This window comes from Crocuta crocuta, unplaced genomic scaffold (genome assembly GCF_008692635.1).
Source record: "Crocuta crocuta isolate KB4526 unplaced genomic scaffold, BGI_CrCroc_1.0 scaffold124, whole genome shotgun sequence".
In the NCBI taxonomy this organism is placed as follows: Eukaryota; Metazoa; Chordata; class Mammalia; order Carnivora; family Hyaenidae; genus Crocuta; species Crocuta crocuta.
In genome coordinates this window covers 7,901,145-7,925,054 of record NW_027551573.1, presented here as the reverse complement: position 1 = coordinate 7,925,054, position 23,910 = coordinate 7,901,145, and the positions used below count along the sequence as shown (strand labels likewise).

At 57.1% G+C, this 23,910-nt stretch overlaps 1 protein-coding gene across 1 annotated transcript in view; it reads left to right on the top strand.

The window, feature by feature from the left end:
- NKD1 (NKD inhibitor of Wnt signaling pathway 1) overlaps nt 1–23,778 on the top strand; it is a 102,459-nt gene extending 78,681 nt beyond the window's left edge. The window contains exons 7-12 of the mRNA XM_077751292.1: nt 8,478–8,584; nt 11,647–11,742; nt 17,088–17,235; nt 17,765–17,849; nt 19,473–19,600; nt 20,347–23,778. Of these exons, the coding sequence (XP_077607418.1) occupies nt 8,478–8,584; nt 11,647–11,742; nt 17,088–17,235; nt 17,765–17,849; nt 19,473–19,600; nt 20,347–20,936 (1,154 nt within the window). The 3' untranslated portion in view covers nt 20,937–23,778. The remainder of the gene's footprint in view (nt 1–8,477; nt 8,585–11,646; nt 11,743–17,087; nt 17,236–17,764; nt 17,850–19,472; nt 19,601–20,346) is intronic.
- The last annotated feature ends 132 nt before the right edge of the window (nt 23,779–23,910 follow it).

The following is a 23,910-nucleotide window of genomic DNA, read 5'->3' as shown; positions in this document are numbered from 1 at the left end:
GCTCAGGGGGGTGGAGGCTGAGGAGGGTGGAGGCGGAGGCAGGTGGAGGCTGAGGTGGGTGATCGTGGAGACTTTTTGTTGGGGGCATACTGAATTCAAGATGGCTGTTAGACATCCAGGTAGAGGTGTCCAGTAGACAGCTGGACACGGAGTCTGGAGGTCAGGGAGCAGCTGGGGGGGAGAGAGAGCGGGAGAGAGAGGGAGAGGGGACTTCTAAGGACGTTGCCACAGATGGCTCCCAGGCAGGGCCGGTCAGGCGGCGGGGCTGGCCGGTGGCTCTCGGAAGCCCGAGGGGAAGAGGACACGACCGGTGAGCAGCGGGCCCCCCCGACAGGGGGCAGGCGGGCCATACCCCCTGGCTGCGCGTCTCAGCCCAGAGCCTGTACCCCTGCGAGTATGGGCCAGGCGGCCGTCCTCCCGTAGCCCGGCGGTGGCCGCGACAGCCGCGCTCTCAAGCCCGCCCTTCGTAAAAGCTCAGCTGGAAAGTGGGAATTCTGACTTGTGTCAGACACTGAGGAGGCCTTAGTAGTTTCAAGTAGCTCGGGGTGAGGTTTTAAAAGTTGGATTTCATCACATGTTTTAACTCGGGCGGGGACGGAGGGCGAGTGGAAGGGACATGGTATTTTTAGCCCAAAAAGACTTTTTTTCTCGTTCCTGCTCCCTCTCAAGGCATTCCCCCCCTCCCTCCCTGAACAGATGTTTCGTCTCAAGCCTAGTCAGACCTCAAAGCAGAGTGGCCATCAACCTTATGCTCTGATGACGGAAAAGGCCAGAATGCTATTTGTTGGGAAGGGCTTGTTTTTTTTCTTTTTTTTTTCTTTTTTCCTCTCCTCTTTCCCCTTAGTCATAACCGGTCCTTAAATAAAATCTCCCTATGGTAAAATGCACCCTGGGGAGGCCGGATAGTGAAGGAAAACACCCTGGCTGGCATTTCTGGTCTCAGGAAGGGGTAGACACCCGCTGGTGGAAAGTGCCAGAAGTTCCCTCGGAGAATGCTGCATCATGTCAATTCCCGTTTTGGCGATGGTGGTGGTTTTCCATGACAAGCAGGGGCTCAGAGTGATGGATAGTTATGTCAGGATTCTCTGGGTTCTTTTGACACTCAACCCAAATTCGCTGAAGCTTTGGCTCATGATATTGAAAATTCCTGGGGTGGATCTGGCCCCAAAAGGGCTGGCTGGATCCAGAAGCTCAAACCGTATCATCAACACACACACATACTCCCTGCCTTCCTTCCCCTCGCCATGTCATTAACACACACACACACACACACACACACACACACACACTCCCTGCCTTCCTCCCCCTCCCTGTGTCATCAACACACACACACACACTCCCTGCTTTCCTCCCTTCCCCTCCCCCTCCCCCTCTGTCACCTATGCCCTCTGCCCGTCTGTGGGCCTCTCCTGGTAAGGTGGGAAGGATGGCCGCCCAGCTCTGGGCGCTCACATCCTATGAAGCTCAGCCATCACAGGTGAAAGAGAGCTCCCACCTCTCAGTAAGTCTTGCAAAAGTTTGATGCTCACTTTGCTGGCACAGGTGGGTCTAGGTTTTGTGGGACCTAAAGCGTATCCAGGTTTGGGGGCCTTTTATAAGAAAAAGAATACATGATTCTTTTTTTGACTTATTCTTTTATACAATTCTTTTTATGCCTTTGAGCCAAATTATGTATCTATCCCACTAAACCTCAATACGTATATCTCCAACTCACCCCTCCCCCCACCGCCCCAGCTCAATTCCAGAAATACTTGTGTTCACTCCAACACTGTATGACACGAGAAGGAGGTACGGAAGTCAGAACAGGAAGAGACAGCGATGGTAACGGAGTGTCAGAAAACCAAACGACCATGTGAACACGTTGCTTAGGGCCCGTGCAGCTGAGGGGCCCACAAGCTTCTGCTCCATCGACTTCAGGATGAACTCTCCCTCGGTACCGACCAAGGGAGCAGCCACAGCGGCTGTCAGGATGAAATACACCACGTCGGGTCTGGGTGCTGGGTGCACCCTCGAAGCTGGAGTCGAAACAGCCTTCCATAAACCACGTGGACTGAGATGGGAGGGGGGGCGGCCACCAGAGGAAGCCCCGATGCTATTCTCAGAAGGGGAGCATGGTTGCAAGACAGGCAGGGACAGGTGTCCACTATTATGTGACAGAGTGGAGGGACCAGTGACTGGGGAGCCAGGAAACTAGGCTTTTAGTTCTTCTGTTTCTAGAACCTTCTGGGTTCAAATCCTGGTGATGCTCCTAACTGTTGTTTTGATAATGATGACGATGATGATGTTGACGCCCCTCGATGTGGTATGACAGGCGCTGTACTGTACTTTGGGGCTACAGCGGGAAGCTAGAATTGACCAAGTAATGATAACGGTGGTGTAAGAGAGTCTTACTGAGTAGGGAACCCTAACCTGGCCCCTTGGGGTATGCAGACACCTTCTCCCAGGTTCGGAAGGCCTACGCTCAGGACCCAAAGGATGAGCGGGAGCTGGAGGGCCAGGACAAGTGTTCTTGGTAGGGATAACAGCATGAGAGCACGGCCGGGTCAAAACCTGGAAAGCAATTCCGTCGGGAGACAGGGCTGAGAGACTGCAGCAGGCAGGTCATTGTCAGTGGGGAAATGGCTTGATCCAGTTTGCTTTTCGAGTTTCGTTTCCTCTTCGGTCAGATCCACGCAGCCACCCACCCTGCCTGTGTTATTTAGGGGCCCTCATGGAATAACGCACGCACCCACTAACTTGACCAGCCCACCGCCGTGCTCTTTGACAGACCGATTTGTGTGTCTGTAAGGGCCCTCGTTCCGTGAGGAGAGCCTCGTGCAGATAATACAAGAAAACATTTGGCCTGGAATGTACATCCGATACCTTTCTCTTTTTACTGGCAGCAGATTTACCCGCCTAATTATATTTGGCATAGGCTAATATTAAAATTCATCTGCATTCCCTCTAGCAGCTGCTGGTGGAGGGCTGGGGAGTCACAAGCATCCTGGCGAGCTGCCCCGAGACTAAAATATTCGCGGCAGGTCATCCGTACGTGGACAATTGAGAAAGCCCTGTGGGGACATTGGGGCGGGTGTCCAATCTCAGCAGGGAAACTCTGGCTTGCGTTAAGTCTTACGTCGTATCGACTGGGAAGAACGGGCTGAGGGGGCCATGCCTTTGACCGTTAGTAGTTTCTGGTCTTTGGCGGGGCCAAGGCGGTCATAGGTGTCTTTCGAACTTGTCCCCTGCTTCCAAAGTCGACTATCCACCAGGCCTTTCTAGATGGCGGTAAAGTAAGTTGGCGTTTGCTGGTATCATCCAGGGTTTGGATTTTAGCCCGAGTGTGGGATTCAGAAGAGACCTGCCTCTTTCAGTGCTCCCCTTTCTCACTCCGGGTCCCGGTCTCAGTCAAGCCAGAATTCATGGTGTGTTTGTTACAGAACCTTTCTCGTGTCTGCCTCTGGGATTTGGTCAGTTCAGCACACGGGGTGAGATGGCTGCCCTGTGCCTGTGTGGCGCATGCTGTGTGCTCTGGGCAGCCCAGGGGCACTAGCCAGCAGGACCCCGGCCCCCAGGAGACTTGCCTTCCGGCTGCTGGGATGTGACAGTCTCCTGCGAAGCTATCAGGAGACCCCGGATCAGACCGTGCAGAATGAAGTGCTAGTCCGCATGGGGACAGACCGCACTTGGCTCCTAACAAACACATTTGTGCAAATTAGAGGAAGGAACCCCCTCAAGACGCCTCTCTGCCAGCTGTCTGAAAACTGTCACCAGCAATCTGCAGGCATGTGAGGTCCAGCCTGTGAACGGAGTGCGCCAGAGTTGGACAGCGCATAACCTGCTTCTCGAATGACCCAAGCCCCTTGGGGAAGACCCGGGAGGTGCGGGTCCTAGCTGGGTGCCAGGGAGGGCGGGGTTGCGGGAGGGCTGGGCTTCGGAAAGGCGGATATGTTTTATTCCGAGGCCCCTGTCTCACACCGTTGGGGCGGCGCCAGCTGTCAGCACCCCGGCTGGGTGGGCCTTGCCATCCTGCCCACTGGGTCCCTGCTATTTGCCAGGCTAAACAGTCTTGAGAGAGTGACCGTGGCTCTCCCGGCATGCGGCCCCAAATGAGCTGTGGATGCCCCCCCGTTGGGACTGTGGGTGCGGGGTGGGAGCTGGGCGTCTAGACCCCATGATCACCCCCGAAGATCGTCTCCACTTGGGTCTTTCCTCGCTTGCTGGCGCTCCTCTGCACTCTCTTCTTTCCCTCTCTTCCTCCCCAGCCCCCTCTTCTTTTTAAACTGGGGGAGGGACAGGGAAGAGACTGTCTTTGATCTCAGTGGAGGAAAAAAGTCTGTTCTGTTCAGGCTTTTGGCTAACACAACAAACAGTGTTTAAAATTTAACTTTGCTTAATTAATTAGTAATTCTGTTTAATGCTGTCTGATCTCCCTCCAAAAGGTATTTTGAAGCTTGAGAAGGGAACATCAAAGGGAGCCGGGTGAAGATGGTCAAGTAATGCATTTAATCTGGCAGTTGCTGGGGGTGGAGAGATGCCAGGTTGGGAGCTAATGTGGGAGAGAGCCATCATCTAGTAAACACAGCCAGCAGGCTCCTCACAGCCTTGGTGTGAGGAAGGACGGGGAGTAGTTTCCAAAGAGAAGGAGCTCCACACACCATACCCAGACTCATCTGAGCTGAGAATTGGTTTTAAGAAAGTAGAGTTGACACTTTCTTTCTTCCATGCCTACTGTGTATGGTTGGGCAGGTTGTATACTGCACAAGAGTTTCCAGTTAAGCAGGTGAGCAGCAGGCAAAATCCAGCCTGCATCCTGCTTATCTGGGTACCCTAGTGGGGAAGAAGGGCTGCATTTACCTAAGTGCAGTTCACAATCTTTTCTTTTTTTAAAAAAAAATTAATGATTGATCAATTTTTAAGGGAGGACAGAGAGAGAGGGGAAGAAAGAGAATCCCAAGCAGGCTTCTCGTTGTCAGCACAGGGCTTGAGCTCACGAACTGCGGGATCATGACCTGAGCGGAAGTCAAGAGTCAGACACTTAACTATTGAGCCACCCAGGTGCCCCCACAATCTTTTCTGTAAAGGGCCAGGAGAGGACATCTTTTAAGCCTTTATGGGCCCTACAGTCTCTGTTGTGACTCCTGAAATTTGCGGTTGTAGAATGAAGCAGCCCTACACAGTGCATTTGAGCGTGGTTTTGTCCCAATAAAACTTTATTTACAAAAACAGGCAGTGGGTGGGCTGCGTTTGGCTCATAGGGCATAGCTTCCCAGCCCCTGCTCTATCATCCAAAGGTCCTTCACAGGCAATATGGACCCAGAATATAAACCCAGACTGCGGGCCTTTGAACTTGAAGGCTTTGCTTTCCTCCTTAGTCCATCCCTTTCCTTCCTTCTTTTCCTACCTTTCCTCCAGTACGCCTTTCTTCTTTCAAGTTAGTAGCATCACCTCTTGTTACTGTGATTGATTAAAGAGTGATCAAAGTCCCTCTCAAATTATGTCCCCCAAAAGTCCGCTGGGCTGAACAGGAGTAAGAGACAGAGGAGGGGCTAGAAATCTGGAGCCAAAGCCCATCTCGACAAAAATGCTGTTGTCTTTGCTGGTTGGTGGGACCTTGGTGGCCCGAGGTGAGCACCCTCTACCCTTGCTGTGAGTGCCCAAAAGCCCAGGGGGCGATGGACAGAGGGCAGCTTATTCTGCCCAGGGGTGGCGAGGCGGGTGCTGGGTGATGTTGTTTGGTTTGAGAGGGTTCACGTGTGGGTGTGGAAGCAGGACCCTGAGTCCCAGTCCCTCCTTCTGGCACTGGGGTCCACCAGGCTTTCTGACCAGCTCTCTGGTGCCTCCTCTGGCCATTGGGCAGGGGCAGTGGCCGGGTGAAGGGCCTTTGGTGGGGACAGAGGGTGCTGACTGTCCCTGTTCACAGTCCCCAGGGCTCCGGGGCAGGGTGACTCCCAGTTACTGCCCGTCGGTAGCCAGCCCCATGGGTGTCCAGGTGGTTTTCTGAGCTGGGATGGGATGAGGGACCCCCTGGTGAAGAGAAGACAATCTGGACCACACTCGTCCTTGGAGAAGACATGGGAAGAGGGTGAGCAGTGGAGGGGCACGTTTTCCACCCTCCCGTCCCGGGTGAGGAGAGAGGAGGGGAGGTGAGGAAGACCTGTATGTGGGGAGGGGTGCTCCAGAAAAAGAGAGAGCAAGGACAGAGGTTTCTTTTCTTTGGGTTTTATCAAGTGGAACTTGAAAGGCAATGTTGAACCTGAAGGTGGTTTTCTGATAACTTCTCTTTGAACTTGAAGTTTGGCTTCGATAAGCCTGGCTGGCTTACATCTCCAGCCAGGACCTCTGTGGAGGGAGGCTGCGGCTTTGAAGATGGGGCTGGCCTTTGTTTTCCTTTCTTTTTCTTCTCCCCCACCCCTACAGACCCCCGCAGGGGGGCTGAATAGAAGATGTTGTAGGTCAGGAGAGCACCATGGCTTCTACAGGGGGGTGGTTTGGGGGTGAGGAGGAGCATTTGGATCTGGGCTATCAGCTGGGATCGTGGCTCCTCTCCATCTTTTGCAAAAGCCAGCATTTACCGAGCACCTATTGCCTGTAAGCCACAGTGCTAAGTGTGTACTCTTTTCACTGTGAGGAAGAAACCATTTCATCACCATTTTACACACGAGAAGACTGAGATCCAGAGACGTCCAGTGCCTTACCCAAAGTTGCCCAGGCNGGGCATGGAGGAGGGCACTTGTGGGGATGAGCACTGGGTGTTATATGGAAACTAACTTGGCAATATACTGTTTGTAAAAAAAAAAAAAAGTTGCCCAGGCCAGTCAGCAGCAGGGTCAGGATATGGACCCAGAATATCAGTCCCCTCAACCAGGACACTCCCGTCCAGCTCAGCTGCACCCCCTGCAGCTGCTGGCGGCTCCTAGAGCAGACAGCTGGGCACGGAGAGACACCCAGCTCTCCGACTCGCTCAGACAAGCTGCTAGACCTTTTTGCCGCCTTTTAAATAGAGGTGATGGCAGTGCCTACTTCCCTGTTGCCTCGTAGAAGTGACTTTGCTTTGTACCCTGTCTGGTCCCATGATGGCGGCTGGTCTGGCCCAGTGGGACCCCAGTTTGGGGGAGTCAGGGCTGCCCGGGCTGTGTGCTTGGCTGTCTTTGGGTCACTGGCCGATTGTCCGCTTGATGGCCCTGGGGCTCGGGTCGCCCTGGAGTGGCACACCTCCTGGCCATTGCAGTGTTTGCTCTTGGAGGAGCAGGGAGGGCAGGACCTGGCTTCATCCACTGTACCAGGAGGGCCAGCATCCGTCACCTTGCCCATCCAGTGTCCCCTGCCTGGAGGCCGCTGAGGAGCTGGGTCTCCCTTTAGGTTTGTCCTCCTCGGCTGCGTTCTGTGTCAGCCCTGGAAGGGAGCCGGGGTCTGTGACAGAGACTGGGTCACCAACTGGACCCCTGACAGCTCTAGGGAATCGTCGTCTTGCTGTGGGGGCATCGTGGGCCAGGGGGGCTCCCCGCATCTCTCTGGGTGTGTCCGGAGTGAACTGAGAGATGAGGGCACACAGGCCCAGCCGGGAGGGGAGCTGCAGATGAAGCCAGGTCAGTCCGTGGCCGCCATGGCCTTCCTGTCCCCGCCTGTCTGGCCTGGTGACCAGAGTGTCCTTATCTTCAGCTCCTCCCTCTCCGTCCTGCTCCCCATCCCGGCTGCCTGTGTTTGATATGATGCGTCTGTGTTTTTTTGTATTCCAAAAGCCTCACTTTTGAGAAAACTTAGCTACCAGCTGTGCCGATTCCCAAGAGACTGAGTCGTCATGGGGGGGGGTTGTCATCCCCCGTTACTGCTAATGGCTAGGACCCTGTGCGCTGGCCCCAGGCCCTTGGCCATTCTCAGCCATACTCCTGAAATCCACATGAGAATCCTCTGGGGAGGGGACTGTTATGATCCACGTTTTACAGTTGGGCAGGCGTGCTGAGGTGTCTGGACGCGCTCCGTGACCCTCCCCAGGTCACACATAATGTCAGAAGGCTCCGGGCCAGGGCAGAGACTAACCTCCCGGCTGAGAGAGCGACACGCCGCCTGTGTCCCTCCCTCTGCTGACCACACACCAGTGCTGGGCACGGGCAGGCGGCCGGGGTGTCAGCAGCGAAGGCAGTGAGTGTGTGCGGCAAGCGGCCATGGCCTGCGAGGCCCCTCTCCGGTCTGACGCTGCCCTGGCGGGCTGCAGGCTGCTTATCTGAGCTGCAGAGTTGGCGCAGAGGATGGGGCCCTCGGAGGCCCCACGCGGCAATCTGAGTGCCTGGCACGGATGCATCCTGGGAGGGCTGTCCCCTCGGGCGGCCCGGGACAGCACCAGGGCCTCGTGAGCACCGAGTGGTCTGGACTCCAGCACACAGGCGGGACGGATGTGGCCCCCCCCACGGTCCCCGGAACAAAGCCCCGGTGGGCACGGTGGCCCCAAGGCCCAGCTGGGGACTGTCCTCATGCTTTCGCCCGTGCTGTCCCCGCAGTGGCCCTGCCTCCCGAGAAGACAGACGGGCTGGCCAGTGCAGACGAGAAGAGGAAGGAGAAGACGAGTGAATCTTGCCCGGGCTCCAAGAAGCAGCTGAAATTTGAAGTAAGTTTCCCTTCCTGGTGTGGGGAGGCGGGTTTTCTCCCCACAGTGGTACTTCTCGAGGAGGGAGACTGAGGCCCATCCGGGCGTGAAGGCCCTTCACCTCCTGTGTGGACAGCGGCCCTCCGTGGGAGGCGTGTCCTGCCGCGTCTGGGGACTCTGTGGCCACCCCTCGCGGCCCTGGCCCCTCGCCGTGCAGTGCGGGATGAGGGTCAGAGGCTCCCGCTGGGCTGTGGCCGGCGATCTGGGGGAGGGATGTGAGCGGGGACGGGGGCGCAGCCATTACTGTACGAGGTGACCGCCTTCCCCTCTGGGCCCCAGGTTTCCTCAGTAGTGAGAGAAGCCTTTCCTTCCAACTCCTGGGCATGTTCTCCTCATGGGCTGGTGACCAGGGGGCAGGAGGCCTGAGGCAGGTCCCTGACCCCATCTGGGACTCAGTTTCCCTGTGTGGTGGACGGCAAAAGGAACATGCCCTCCCAGAGCTGGCCGTCTGTCTGCCCTGCCCATCCCGAGCAGTGTATTAGGCTCCTGCTGTGTACCGAGCAGGGCCAGGTGGGGAGAGTAAAAGCTGGGCCCATCGGCACGGGGCTTCCCAGCTTCTCCCAGCCCCCCAACCCCTCCCTTCTTCCTTCTCTGCTTTCCTCTTCGGGGCCACGAGGGCCTAGCTCTGGAACCAGCAGGCTAGGGCTCAAAGCCTAGCCCTGCCAGTGCCCCACTGGCCTCGCCCCTGAAATGGGGGGAGAACAGCGTCCATCTTTTCGGGGTGTTGTAAGTATGGTGGGTTAATGCACCTAACATGCCTCAAGGGGGTTCGGTATCACATAAGCACTAGCCTTCTTCCTTCCAACCGAGCATAATTGACACCTGCTGGTTACCAGGGGACCCAGGGACGAGCCGGGGTGGTCCTGCCCTCCCGGAGCACAGTGGGGTGAGGGGGACAGACCCGGTAACGGTACAGCCGGTGATGCGACGGGGACCTGGGAGCACGTGGAGGGGGTGGCCGCCTGAGTCAGGGCGGAGGGGTGCGGAGTGATGGACTCAGTGCAGTGCAGTGGCTGTGAGCACGGGGTGGAGAGGATGAGGGTCCGAGTTGAGCCTCTGAGCACACGAGCAGATGTTGCGAGAGGTCACGACGCCCAGCCTTTGGGGTACGGAGAGCACTTTAGGCCAAGGGAACAGCAGGAGCAAAGGCCCAGAGGCCTGCAGTGCCACGTGTTGCGTGGAAATGACAGGCTGCATTGAACCGAGCAGTGACGGCGGGGGCTGCGCAGTGGGGGCGGGGGGTGGCCCGGGAGATGGGTAACAGCGGGCCCTGGACTTGGGCAGGCCCTGAACGCGGGCGCCGAGGCAGGCAGGCACAACCTAGTCACAGTGGGTGCGGGGGGCTGGAGTTGTTAGCTTCTGCCTGAGCCCCCTGGAGTCCCTAGTGTCCTCCGGGCATGGTTGGCAAAGCAGGGGCCCCTGAGTGCAGCAGCAGATGGCAGGCTCAGACCTAGATGTCTCGCTTGCCTGGAGGCCTGTTTCTGGAAAGGTCTCTGCCGACTGCCTGGGACTCACCCAGGGCCCACGAGGTCGGGGGTTGGGGGATGGGGACAAAAGATGCACATGGCAGAGGTTGAGGGAGGTGGGGATAGTTACTCAGCCCGGAGCTGCCTTTAGAGCTGAGCACACAGGCCAGGGAGAAGGAATCGGGTAGATGCTGTGCGAGTGTGTGTGTGTGTGTGTGTGCGCGCGCGCGCACGCATGTGCTGGGCAAGTGCTGTGCTACATGAAACAGTGCCTCGCAGAGCAGAGCGGGCACTTGGCAGGTATCAGACGGGCATGTCACAACTGAGGGAAGGCTGACTTTGAACTCAGCGTGGGCCGCCCGAGGACTGCTGGAGGGAACTGGCTTCGAGCTGCGGAGGCTGGGGGCAGGGAGGCCGCGCTTGGGCACATCTCCGCCTGTGTTCCGGGGCCAGGCACCACCCCTCTCTGGGGGAGCCGCGCCTGTCTTCCCGCAGAAGGAGAGGGGAGCTGAGGCAAGATGTGGAACAGAATGGTCTGGGAGCATCTTTGCTTGTCTTTAGAGAATATCCTGTGAATCTCTTTTCCAAAACAGCCAACCTTTCTAGAACTTTCTATGTGATGTTCAGCTGGCCCCTGCATACGTGCTGCTAGTGACAGAGCTCTCACCGCTTCCCAGCTCAGGTCCCTGTGGTTAGTCAGACACGCTGGGCTGCATGAGTGATGATAGTGAAGTCATTGTTAACATTACGTCCATCGTATGTTAGCGTAATAGCAAAGACAATAGTGGCTACTGCCGTCAACTGGATATCTCTGTGCGCCAAGCACCTCTGCGCTTTTCCAGTCCTGCCCCTGCAGACCCTGAGGCAAGGGCTTGGGAGGCGATCCCAGGGAGCAGGAAAGGAGGGAAGCCAGTACCAGTGGGTTAATGGGTGGATCGCCACCGGGGCGGCTGGGGCTCAGACACAGGAGCTGGGTGCCTGAGGTGGGAGGTCAGGAACTGTCCCCCACAGCGGCAGGGGGAAGCCAAGGGGCTGTGGGGTGGGAGAACAGTACTATCCTTTTCCACAATGTATATGAGGGGAAACTGAGGCACAGGGAAGCCATGCCTGGGTCACCCAGCCATGGAGAGCCAAGCACCGTCTGGCCTCTGGGGCCTTCTCACACTCACCCTCTCCTGCCTGCCAGGTCCGGGGGCCACCCTGGGAGTCCCACCATGGCTTGCCATTACCGGGCCCTGTGTCTTCCAGTGACTTCTGTCCCTTGGTCCACATTTAGGCTCCCTGAGGCCACAAAGAAGCCTCATCTCAGACCCCTGACTCGCGCCCCCGGTGTTTCCTTTGCCTTCAAAGACCCAGATGCTGCCTGGCACCCCTGCGGGCATCTCTCCCTGGGCCGGACCTCCCGTGCCCGCCTGGCCTCCCTCCCCGACCCCTCGTGTCTTGGTCACTGTGCTCTTCCTTCACACAAGGTCTGGGGAGGGCGGCGGGGAGGCGGCAGCCCCAGGTCCTGGCGCCTGGTGCTCCAGCCACGCCCGCGTGTCGTCTCTTCACGCCCAGGAGCTACAGTGTGATGTGTCGGTGGAAGAAGACAGCCGGCAGGAGTGGACCTTCACCCTGTACGACTTTGACAATAATGGCAAGGTCACCCGTGAGGTGAGTGCACGCCCTCGAGCCCTCCTGCCCCTCTGTTCTCCTAAGGCCGGTGCTGCCCCCATGGGCAGGCTGGCGGGCAGGGGTGGGGCGCGGGGAGGTGAGCAAGGCTTCTGGAGGGGTGTCCCAGAGCTGCCTGGTGAGTGGGCAGAGGTGACAGAGGAAGGGGCGACCGGACTCCCGGGCACCCAGCGCTGCTCCCACTGGAGAAGGGGAAGGTCAGGGGGAGGGGCAGTGCCTGAGGTCCCGCCCCCTCCTGTGTGTAGTCCCCGAGCTCTGGCTGGAGCTGGCACCACACCTCAGCCCATCTGCCCGGGAGCTGGGGCCGGGGGGCACACAGAGGCCAGGCGCGGGCCCCCCTGCGCCCGCACAGGAGCGAGCACCCCTGGCACCGAGGGCCATGTCAGTGGCTGCGTGCATGGCTGTGTCCCAGGCCTGTTCTTCTTCACCCATCTCCCTCCGAACGCCCGTGTCTCTGCCCTCAGCCCCCCTGCCACACCTCTCTCCTCCCTGTGTGCCTCTCACCCTTCTTACACGCCTCTGTGTGAAGGCCGAGCACCCCCTGTGCGCGTGCACCCTGCCCCAGGTGTGAGCACGAGGTCGGGGATGGGCAGCGCAGACGTGGTTCCCGGCCTGTGGCTCGGGCAGCCGCTTCGGGAGGCAGGTCCCCGACAGTTACAGGGCAGCTGCAAGCTGTGACGTGCTCGGTGAAGGAAATAAACAGTGCAGCAGAGAGGGACCGGCGCGTCCGGGGAGGCCTCCCAGGGGAGACAGCCTGGAGCCGAGCGTGGCGTGCGGAGCTGAGGGCAGAGCCCGGGCTTGGGCAGAGCAGGAGCACTCGGGCGTGTCCGGGACGGGAGGAGGCTGGCGGGCTCACCAGGAGACGTGCTGCGGTGGGAGCCGGCAGGCCAGGCCCTGGCTGTGATTCCCGCCTGGTGTGAAGGGAAGCCCTTGGTGGGTCAGTTGAAGCAGGGGTGTGACCCAGTCGGAATTACTGCGGCCCCTGCCTCCCTTTTACCCTGCAGCGGGCTCTCACCCCTTCTGCCTCCGTATTCCTTTTCCTACTGTACCTCTGTGACAGCCTCTCCGTCCCCGGGAGGCCCTGGTTTCCAGATGTGTGAGGGGTCCAAGACAAGCGTGGCTGGCCACCTCTGGCACGCCAGGGTGTGCCCAGAGAAGCTTTGCTGTCTTATCTCAGGTTCAGGGCTACAGATGTTCTTCTTCGTGGGTGATGCAGGAGAAGCGGCTAGAGGGGAGACCGGGCTGAAGAAAGGGCATCTCTTCCTCAGCCGTGGCTTAAGGAATGTCAGAACAGGGTGAGGGAAGGAGCCGTGAGTGACTTTTAATCCTTCAGGACTCTTGGGGTATAAGGCCGGAATCCCCAGCAAACTACTATAGGTTAAGGAAAAGAAAAAAAAAAAAAAAGACTATATTGGTTCATGTAACTGAAACGTGGTCCAGGGCACTGGCTTCAGGCATGGCTGGATCCAGACGCTCAGGGTCTTCAAGACTAGCTCTCTTCATGGCTCTGTGTCCTCTGTGTTCCTTTATTGTCTGGCAGCCTTTGCCTGGGCCAGTAGCAGGCTGGTGGCTGACATCTGACCCTCTACCTGAGACTCTCGGCACCCCTCCCAACTCAGAAGTTCCAGAACCCAGTCTCGCTGGCTCCGACTGCCTCATGCGAGTTGGCTCTGCCCCAGTCGTTCTCGCCATGAGCATGTGATGCTTTAGATGCCCTATTCCAGGCCATGTGCTCATTCTGGAGCCCGGGGGAGGTGATTTGATACATGAGCCACCCAGACTGAACGTGAACGTGTGTTCGGCTCACAAAATAAAATCAAGGTGCTGTTCTTAGGGGACGGGGGAGTGGATCGTGGGTAGGCAAAGCCCCTGAGAGGGGCCTGGGTACTTGGGGAAGCAGTGAAAACTTTCCCTGGCTCGAGACCTTGCTTGTGGAGGCTGGGGATGGTTCAGGTGCACCCCTGTTCCCTCCAGCCATGACGCTTTGTGTGAGGGGTTATGGTTTTTCCCGAGTGAGAGGCGCTATTCTTCCCCATCCTGCTTGCTCACGGAGCTGTGGTGTAATTATCTTCGCAGGGAAACACATTGCAGCCTGGAAACCTGGTTAACCGAGCCGGGCTGCGGAGGCCCCGCCGATGTGCGGAGGCCACGCAGGCAGCCCGGCTGGGCCTCTCAGGGCTGGGGTGGCATTGCTCTGCCTCCTGACGTGTGCAGAAGACCGTGCTGTCTCTGGCAGCCGCCTTCTTCATTCCCTTCTGGTGCAGAAATGCCGAGGAGCCTCACATGCCCATCATANTCAGAGGCCTCAGAGGAGCCTGCTGGCGGTCACTGCTGTCTGATTCCGCATCTTGCCTTCTTCTACCCTTGGCAACGAGAGAGGAAGAGCAGGGAAGTGAGGGTTTCCAAGGAGGGTGCTCCCGCCTGGCCTGGAGAGGCCACCCCTGGACTGTGCCTTCCTTCTGCCGAGGAGCAAGGAGGCTGGCTTCCTGTCCAGGGAGAGCCCAGCCTCGCCTTTCCCTTGGTCTATTTTTAGCCCCAAGGCCACGCCTCAAACCTGGCTATAAATGCCAGTCCCCTCCATACTCTCTGGCAATCTGGTCACACGTTTCTTGTGCTGCAGCTGCAGCCCGGAGCTCGCGTCTCGGCCAACTTCCCACCTCAGAAGAAAGTGCCTGCTCATTTGTGCAGTAAATACCCACAGGCAGCCACTTGTGTGTGCTGGGCCCTGTGCCGGCCAGAGTGGACTTTTCAGCTGTGATGGCCAGAGCGAGCCCATTCCTAGACCCGGAATCCCTGGGCCCCCTGCTTGGGATGACGCCTTGGAGGCCTTCACTTTTCTCCTCTGTAAAATGGAGATACTGACACCTCCTTGGGCTTCCTAAGAGGGAGGGGGCAAGCGTGGCTGTGCAGAGCAGCCCCAGGGAAGAAGGGAGTCCCCCACAGCCGTCGCCAGAGGAGCTGAGATTGCTGAGTGTGCCAGCAAGCCTGGGTCTCAAACTGGCCACTTCCACCTATGTTCCAGCCCAGCCCCGCAGAAGGTGTTGTTACGAATTAAGTTATCAGCCTGGGTGGCTCAGTCGGTTGAGGGTCCGACTTAGGCTCAGGTCATGGTCTCACGGTTCATGAGTTTGAGCCCCGTGTCGGGCTCGCTGCTGTCAATGCAGAGTCCGCTTCCGATCCTGTCTCAGGCTTGTGTCTGCCCCTCCCTGGCTCACACGCACACTCACTCTCTTTCTCTCAAAAATAAACGTAAAAATAATTAAGTTATCGCAGGCAATGAAAGTGAAAATAGATGAACTGACTACATCAAAATTGAAAACTTCTGTGCATCAGAAGACACGATCAACAGCGTGAAAGTCAGCCTGCAGAATGGGAAAAATATTTGCAAATCACATTCCTGAGGAGAGATTAATATTACAGACGAAGAAAAGAACTACAGCTTCACAACAGGAGAGCAAACAGCTCAATTAAAAATGGGCAAAAGGCTTGATAATGTGTCCAAACTAATGGCCAGTGAGCACGTGAAAAGATGATGGACCTCACTCATCATTAGGACATGCTAATCAAAACCGCAGGGGTGGGGGGAGCGCCTGGGTGGCTCAGTCAGTTGAGCATCTGACTTCAGCCCAGGTCATGATCTCACAGTTCATGAGTTCAAGCCCCGCATCAGGCTCTGAGCTGTCAGCACGGAGCCTGCTTCAGATCCTTTGTCTCCCTCTCTCTCTCTCTCAAAAATAAACATTAAAAAAAATCATTTAAAAAATTAAAAAAAAAAACAAAACTGAAAGTACCATGTGCCACCAAGGAAGTGGCACAATGAATCCTGCACGCCGTCGGTGGGGATGTAAGATGGCGCAACTGCTTGGAGTTGGAAAACAGCCTGGAGGCTCCTTGAACAACTAAATGCAGAATTCACACGTGATCCGGCCATTCCGAGTACACACCCGAAAGCAAGGTCTCAAGGAGATCCTTGTGCACTCGTGTTCACAGCAGAGGTTTTCACAGTAGCCAAAAGGCAGAAGCCATCCAAGGGTCCGTCCGCTGACGGATGGATAGACGTATCCGTGCAATGCAGTATTTTTCAGCCTTAAGAAGGAAGGACATTCTTCTAACACATGCTGCAACAGCAATAAACTTCCAGGACTTTACGCTAAAACGACAAGGCCAGTCACAAAAAGGCAAATACTGTGTGATCATCCGGAATAGACTGTCATAGAGACAGAAAGTAGACTGGCGGTCGCCAGAGGCTGGGGAGATGGGGAAAATGGGGAGCTGAGAAAAATTAAAGGAGTGTCCGGCATCAGAGTTTCTGAAGACTTAGCAGGAGATTCTGGAACTCCAGGGTGACCCTCACTCAGCCCGCCTTGCCACAGGGCAAGTCAGCTGTGGTAGGTCGGAGCCACTAGTGCCTGCAGTCACCTCTGTCCAGCTCTGCCTGAAGGGCTTATGGGTGCAGAATGAAGAGGGGGCCGAGCCTGTCTGTGTTTATGAACAGCCGCAAGGCAGATGACTGGCCTTCTGTGGGCCTGACCTGTAGGGAGCAAACACCATTTCCAGACATTTCCTACATCATTTAAAGCCGGAGGCCTCCCCTCGGACAAATGGCCTTAGCCCATGCCCAGAGATAGGGTGACCCTGTTTACCCCCGCATTTGCCGGTCAGAAGCGTTGGAGAGGTTTCTCGGAGCCTGGGTTGGACACCAGTGTTCTAGGGGAGGGGATAACTGAGGCCCAGAGACAAGATGAGATTTGGTCACGTTCTCCCAGCATAGTTCATCTTTAGGGACACGTCTCCTTTTCCATTTGATTCAGAAGGGGCTCACCCGACCCCAATGAAGCAGGTGCTGTGGGTGCCCCTCTTCCCACCAATGATCCCTGACCTGCCTCTAAGTCCACCTGCTGCTGTGGGGGCCAGCGCCCACCATAAGTCTTTCTCTGGTGCCCGGGAGCCAGCCCAGCCTTTACAGAAGAGTCAGGAAGCCCTGGGGATCTAGCACTCCTGGGGCGGGGGTGGGGGGTGGGGGGGCAGCTCTCAACCACGGAGGGAGAGAGTTTGCCGAGGTGAGTCCACATAGTCTCTCCAAGGGCCCAAGTATGACGGAGCCTGGCTGGCCATGCCCACTCCTGCTGATTCAGGTCACCCACTGCTCCCTTCCCCCTTGCTTCTGCGTCCCAGGACCCCTTCTCAGCTGAACCTCTCATAGGCAAGTCTGTGCCTTGGTATTGACTTTGGGGGGGACCGGGGGGCTTCACCAGGCCCTCTGACCCCTGGGTTGTAAGGGCGCTGTGTCTGAAGCCCGGGTGGCTCTCTGCTTCACTCCGCTGCAGGACATCACCAGCCTGTTGCACACCATCTACGAGGTGGTCGACTCCTCCGTCAACCACTCCCCGACGTCGAGCAAGACCCTCCGGGTGAAGCTCACCGTGGCCCCCGATGGAAGTCAGGGCAAGAAGGGCATCCTTCTCAATCACCCTGGTGAGGGGCTGGAGGGCCGCCCAGGCCATAGGGGCCAGTCCACTCCCAGTGTTCTGGAAGGATCACAGCCCCACCCGGGAGGAGCAGGAGTGGTCCCGGGGGCTTCCTCTGGGACTGGCTTTGTGGACAGGCAGGATTTGAGTGGGTCCTTGAAAGCGAGGGATCTGGACAGGATAGGGATTACAGGTGGGGGGCCCTGTGTAGGCAAAGCCCTGGAGGGGGTCATGGGCGTGTGTTGTGATGAGCATGGGCAGGGCACGGCCTTCAAGGCCAGCTGAGGAGTGGGGGTAGGGGAGGCAAGTCTGGCGGGGGAGACGGTAAGGGGACAAGAAGCTCTGAGACCCCTCTGTCTGGTCCTGGCTGGGAGAACCCCTTCCACACGGCCACTGCGAGCTGCTGTGGGCCACTTGTCAAGGGCTGCACGCCAGGGAGCTTAGAAGACCCGAGCAGAGCCAGGAAGCTGGCGCAGGGACAGGAACGGTGCCCAGGAGCCAGCAGCTCACTTGGCTGTTTCTCGGGCGGGACTCAGACCTGCAGAGCACGGGGCCCAGAACAGAGACCAGGCCCGCCGAGGAGCTGCACAGCTGGGAGAAGAGGCAGCGAGCCCCGCTCAGGTACGCTGGTTCCCTGGGGGGTGGGGTGGGGGACGACAGCCCGGTGCGCCTGAGCACGTATGCAGCGCCAGCTGTGTGCCCGCATCTGAGGGATTCTGAACGGGGGCTCCCGACTGTGTTCTCTTCGGGGAGGTGGGGAGTTGGCCAGTGATTTCAGAGGACAGGCTCACAAATCAAGCTCAGTGTTTAAAATTAACTCCATGTAGGTCCACATTCCTTCGTCCAAAATGCTGTGGACCAGGGAGGTTTTGGAATTCAGCATTCCCCAGGTTTGAGGAAAGGTGTTCCCAGAGTAGTTATTCTGTTTGGTGTCTGGGCGGCACCTTGGGATTTAGCACACGGACGTTTCTGCTCAGAGACGCACGACCATCCACGTGAAGCGATGCAAAGGCTACAGCTACATATCCACTTAGGGCAGGTGTGGCTGTCAAGCAGGTTATAGAAAATCACTGTCTTCCGGGCTCTTTGGGTTTCAGAATCCTGGCTAAGAAATTGTAAGGCTGCAGGGGCGCCTGGGTGGCTTAGTCGGTTAAGCGTCCGACTTTCCGACTTTCGCTTAGGTCATGATCTCGCGGTTCGTGGGTTCGAGCCCCGCGTCGGGCTCTGTGCTGACTGCCAGCTCGGAGCCTGGAGCCTGTTTCAGTCTGTGACTCCCTCTCTCTCTGACCCTCCCCTGCTCACGCTGTCTCTCTCTCCTAGAAATAAATAAAACATTAAAAAAAAAAAAAAAAAAAAGAAATTGTAAGGCTGCAGTTATCTTCCACCTGTTACTTCCTTGCCTGCAGGGAGGGAAGGGAAGGAGGGAGGGAAGAGAAGAGAGGTAGAGCAGTGTGGGAGGCGTGAGGAGGCATCAGTGGCCCGGAGAGGCAGGGGCGGGGTGTCCGTATGTGTTGTGAAATGGAAAGGAAGTGACCTGAGTGTGAGAAACAGGAGCCCAGAGGGGAGAGAGAGAAGGCAGTCCGAGCAGGGCCACGGCTTGTTGTGGGGAGGGGGCTGGGAATCCAGGCGTCCAGGCGTGCAGGCTGCCTGTGGCTGGGGAGCGGGGAGGACGAGGTGGGGCCGGCAGATCAGAGAGCCTTGGAGGGGAGAGGCAGGAGCCCGGACTCCTGCAGTGGGAGATATGGGGTCCCTGGGGGGCTCCTCTGTCCCTACCTTCTTTCCTACACACACACTGGTAAGGGCCCTTCCTGGCTTTGGGGCGGGGTTCAGAGCCTGCCGCCCTCTGCTGCAGTGGCTTGGGGACTTCTGTCCACACCCGCTGCGGAACCAGCTCCGGAGTTAGGCCTCTTGTCTGCAGTGGGCGCACATGGTTCGAAGCCTGACTTTGGGGCATTCTGAAGCTTTGACCAGTAACCTCTCACCTCTACTTTGGATTTGTGCAAAGCAGATACCTATCTGGTCCTCCCAGAAGGCCCAGGGAGGCCGCCAGAGGTCTTATCTCCACTGTCAGGGAAGGAAATGCAGACACGGATTGCCGAGATGACCACTCCATTCCCCCACCGCCTTCCCAAGGAAGGAAATGAATGGAAGGTTCAGAAGGATTTGACCCCAGTAGACTGTGGGACCTCCCCTACCGGGGGAGGGGGCCTGGTGCCCACCCGCTCACGTGCTTCCTTGTCCTAGGTTCCAGGGGGACAGCCGTCTGGAGCAGTCTGGTTGCGACCACCACTGCGTGGATGAGAACATTGAGAGGAGAAACCACTATTTAGATCTCGCCGGGATAGAGAACTACACGTCCCAGTTTGGGCCTGGTAAGGGAGCTCTTCCTGCGCCTGTCGGGGGGCTGGGGGTGGGGGGCATTCATTGTACCCCCTGGGCTGGGGGAAGGCACGGCTTTGATGGGACGGGTTCGAGAGTCCTCTTGGAGGAGATGACATTAAATTAAAAACATTAAAAAGACAAGGCAGGCACAAAGTTGAACAAAATCAAGGAGTATCTTAGGGCCCGTAATGCAGTGAAAACAATAGTTGCGTGCCCCACCCCAGGCCGCCCCGCCCCTTCCCCTGTCAGCTTAGCAAGATACAGCCCTGGCGTCCTCAGCCCTCAGCTGTTGACATCCATTGACGCCTCGCTAAGATCCATGAAGAGGCAGCGGACTTAATTTCACACCCCCAACCTGCTCCTCCCCTTCCTCCCAGTGGGGGGAATCCTGCGCTGGTCACCTGTGTACGGGAAGGAATATGCCTGAATTTCCTTTGCGTTACCCTGACCTCAGACAGTCAGCGGGGGCTCTGTCTCTCTTTTTCGTCCACCTCCTGGAAGGGGAATGGATTCATTTGAAGGACCTGACAAAGAAGCTGTCCTTCCCACTTAGCAGATGGCACAGTTCCATTCCACAGAGTTTTCTGCAGGGCAGTGAGGGGCAGAGGGGCGGGCAGAGGGGCTGTCAGAACAGGTAGCATTCCTGGAGCACTGGAGGTGGGGGTGGTGTCCGGGGCACAGGGCAACGCCAGCACGCAGTAGCTGCTCATGAAATATCTGTTAAATTGGTCCGTAGGCTCCCCGTCAGTGGCCCAGAAGTCAGAGCTGCCCCCCCGCACCTCCAACCCCACTCGGTCTCGCTCCCATGAGCCGGAAGCCATCCACGTCCCACACCGAAAGCCCCAAGGCGCGGACCCGGGCTCCTTCCACTTCCTTGACACCCCATTCGCCAAGGTCTCGGAGGTCCAGCAGCGGCTCCGGGGCACGCAGGACGGGAGCAAGCACTTTGTGAGGTCCCCCAAGGCCCAGGGCAAGAGCGTGGGTGCGGGCCACGTGGCCAGAGGGGCAAGAAGCAAACCCCCTCTGGGCCCCGCCGTCCCTGGGGTGTCCCCAGCCGCCCAGCTGGCCGCCAGCCCGGCCCTCCTCCCCACTCTGGCACCCCTCGGGCACAAGAAGCACAAGCACCGAGCCAAGGAGAGCCAGCAGGGGTGCCGGGGGCCGCAGGCGCCGCTGGCCATGGGCGGCAGTGTCGTGGGGCGGGGCCGCGTGAGGGACCTGCCCGCTGTGGTGGTGTATGAGAGCCCGGCCGGCCAGGCGGTGCAGAGACACGAACATCACCACCACCACGAACACCACCACCATTACCACCACTTTTACCAGACATAGACCCCTCCCCGGGAAGCCCCACCCCTGCCATATGAAGGACCCCCTTCCCCCGGTCCCCCAGGCATTATTATTCTATTAATTATTGTTATTATGATGATTATTGTTATTAATAATTATTGTTACTCCACTAATATTCAGCTAGCCTCCATGTAGAAGATCTATGGAAACACAGAACTAAACTTTTATTTATATGTTGTGAGGACTGCGTAACTTACCCAAGAAATGACTCTGGGTCTGGAAGCGGCCTGCGGGCTGGCGGAGGCTCGCTTGGGCTCCCAAGCTGCGGTTTCCACGCAGGCTGGTCCACACCCTTCCCAGCTCTGGGGGAGCCCCTGGCCAGAACCGTGCCCCACCCCGGTCTCTTCCAGGAGAGCACCCTTACCTGGCCCGCTTCCAGAGACCCTCGAAATCTCCGAGAAGATAAACAGCTGCTACCTCTTAGTATTATTCTGATTTTATTTTGCCCTTCACCGACTGTAACGTGCTACAAGGGATTTCAGCGGACTGCAGACGCGTGACCCTCCTGGCTGTTGTGTTTTTTTTACGTCCCAACCTAGGAGCCCTAGCCGTCCTCTCTGGAGTGTTCTCCTTCATGCCTTTCGAGTGGGATCACGTCCTTGCCCAAAACCAGTCCTGTCTTCTCTGCCGTACGCAACGGGAAAATACGCTTCTCGTCTTCCCTGCCCCCTTTCTCTCTTCTCTAGAAAGATGCACACACGTGTTTAAAGACTGCCCCCAAAACCAGCCTTCTCATTTTGGAAACCTCTGGAGAGGGAACCCAGCCACAAAAACAACCGTGGTTTCCCAAGATCGGGCATTTATGTGTTGTCGGTTGTGACCGAAGAGGTGGAGACCTCGTGTTCTGCCGTTGGCAAATCCACACATACCCACACGGTTCTCTAACGGAGCCTCCCGTATCTATAGCCAGGCGCCATCTGTCCATTTCTATGTATCTTTCGATAAATATACGCTCTCAGGTACCTGTTCTGGTGTGCAGAGATCCGTGGCTTGCTTCTCTAGACGTTTCCTGAGCCCAGATGTGACCCTGCGGGCCTCTTGTTCGGGCCACTGTCCATCAGATGCAAATAGTCGCTTGCCTCTCATTGGCAGGTCCTTTTTCAGGGTTTGGGGTGCAACAGATTGGGAGAGGACTGCTGGAGGCTCGAAGCTTGGAGGGAAGTGAGGACAGTGGCCAGAGCGGGGACCCTGGAGTAGCGTCCTCCACAGAGCAGGATTTTATCTGACGGGGGCCTAGGAAGAATAGGAAAAGGACCACTGTCAACTAGTCGGGGTCCCAGGGAAAACAGATGACACACACTCAGACTGGGTCATTTGAGGGAATATTTACAAAGTGTGGGCAATCCGGGGCTAGCAATGTGTGGGGGCTCCTGCCCCTGCAGTGGGGGCGGAGAGTCACCCTCAGCAGCAGAGGGGTGGAGCTAGGGGAGCCACCTGAAGGAGCCCTGAGGGACCTTTGCTCTGGGATGCAGCCAGCCTGTGGGGACCCTGCAGGGAAATATGATAACCTGGCTTCACTCCTTCCTGTCCTGCATCCTGTTGAGACCCCATTGGCTGAAGACGCTGGGAACCACAGGGCCGGGGAACTGTTGCTGAGGGTCACATGGACAGCCTTTCAGGGCAGACAGTGAATGGAGGGACAAGAAGGAGTGGCCAGCTGTCTGCCTTTCTGCGGCTTGGTCCCCAGCTGGCACCCCCTCCTCCAGGGCCTCTGGTTTTGGTTTGTTGGTTTCGATAGTGAGCTCAGGGAGCACATCAGGCTCAGAGAGGCTAACTGACTTGCTTGAGATCACACAGCAGGTGGCAGAGCTAGGATTCTAGTCTCCACCGTGATCTCTTTAAGCACCGGAGCGCTTAACCACTGGGTCAGGGCTTCCCTTGTTTTGAGTTGTGGGTTTCTATTAGTCAGCATCCAACTCGATGGGAACGTAACCAAAGCAGGGCGGGCAGGCTGGGAGCTGGCTTTGAGAGGAGAGGAGCCAGGGTGTGAATGAAGTCCTCCCTCTCGGAGTTTATACTTCCACCGCTTTGTCACGGTGAAGCGGCTGCTGCTCCTCTGAGCCCCGTAACCGCATGGAAAAGGATCTGCCCGCGGAAGCCCAGAGCAGGATTCTGATTGGCTGGGCTTAGAGCCGGAGCCGATTCCTGAGCCAATCACTGTGGCCAACCTGGGGTCACATGTCCAACCTGCGGCAAGGGGGCGGAGTCTGCGCTGGAAGGCAGGAGAGGAATGGTGCTGAGCAGGCGGAAGCTAATGGGGCTTGAGGACCAGAGCCGCCGCAGCGTGGAAAAGAAGCAGAAACTGTCCACACAGGGAATCTCTTTGAGGTGGCTTTAGGGCATATTTCCTCAGCCTCTGAGAAGAGGTCCCGTCCCATCTCTCCCAGCCCAGACCTGTCAGGATTCTCTTATTTCTCAGTAACTGGGATTTACTTAAAATACCATTTTGAAAAATCGTGACATGTCCACCTGTTAAAGATTCAAATAGTACAAAACGCAGTTCGGTAAAAAGTACACTCCCCTCCAGCACCCCTGACTCCACCTTCCCGGGCTGTAGGAAGCCTGCTGGTTGTGAGCATAGACGTTGGGGCCAGGCTGCCTGGGTTCAAGTTCTGACTTCCTTAGCGCTGTGTTCCAAGTCATACACCATACTTCTCAAGCCTTAGTTTCCTCTTTATAAGCCTCAATTTCCTCTTTATAAAGAGGGATTACAAGAGACCTACCCCACAGGGTTGTTGGGAGAATTCAGTGAGTTAATTATGCCCGGCCCATTATGAAAATGTTAGCCACCATTATTCACAAGAATAAATGCATTTATAGACGATATCTCTTCACTTAAGTTTTTTGAAAAGACTTCGTTTCAGAGGACTTTTAGGACGTGCTTGCACAACCTCCCCCGTAATCGACATCTGCCACCAGAAGAGTAACTTTTTTTTTTTTTAAACCAAGGACGGAC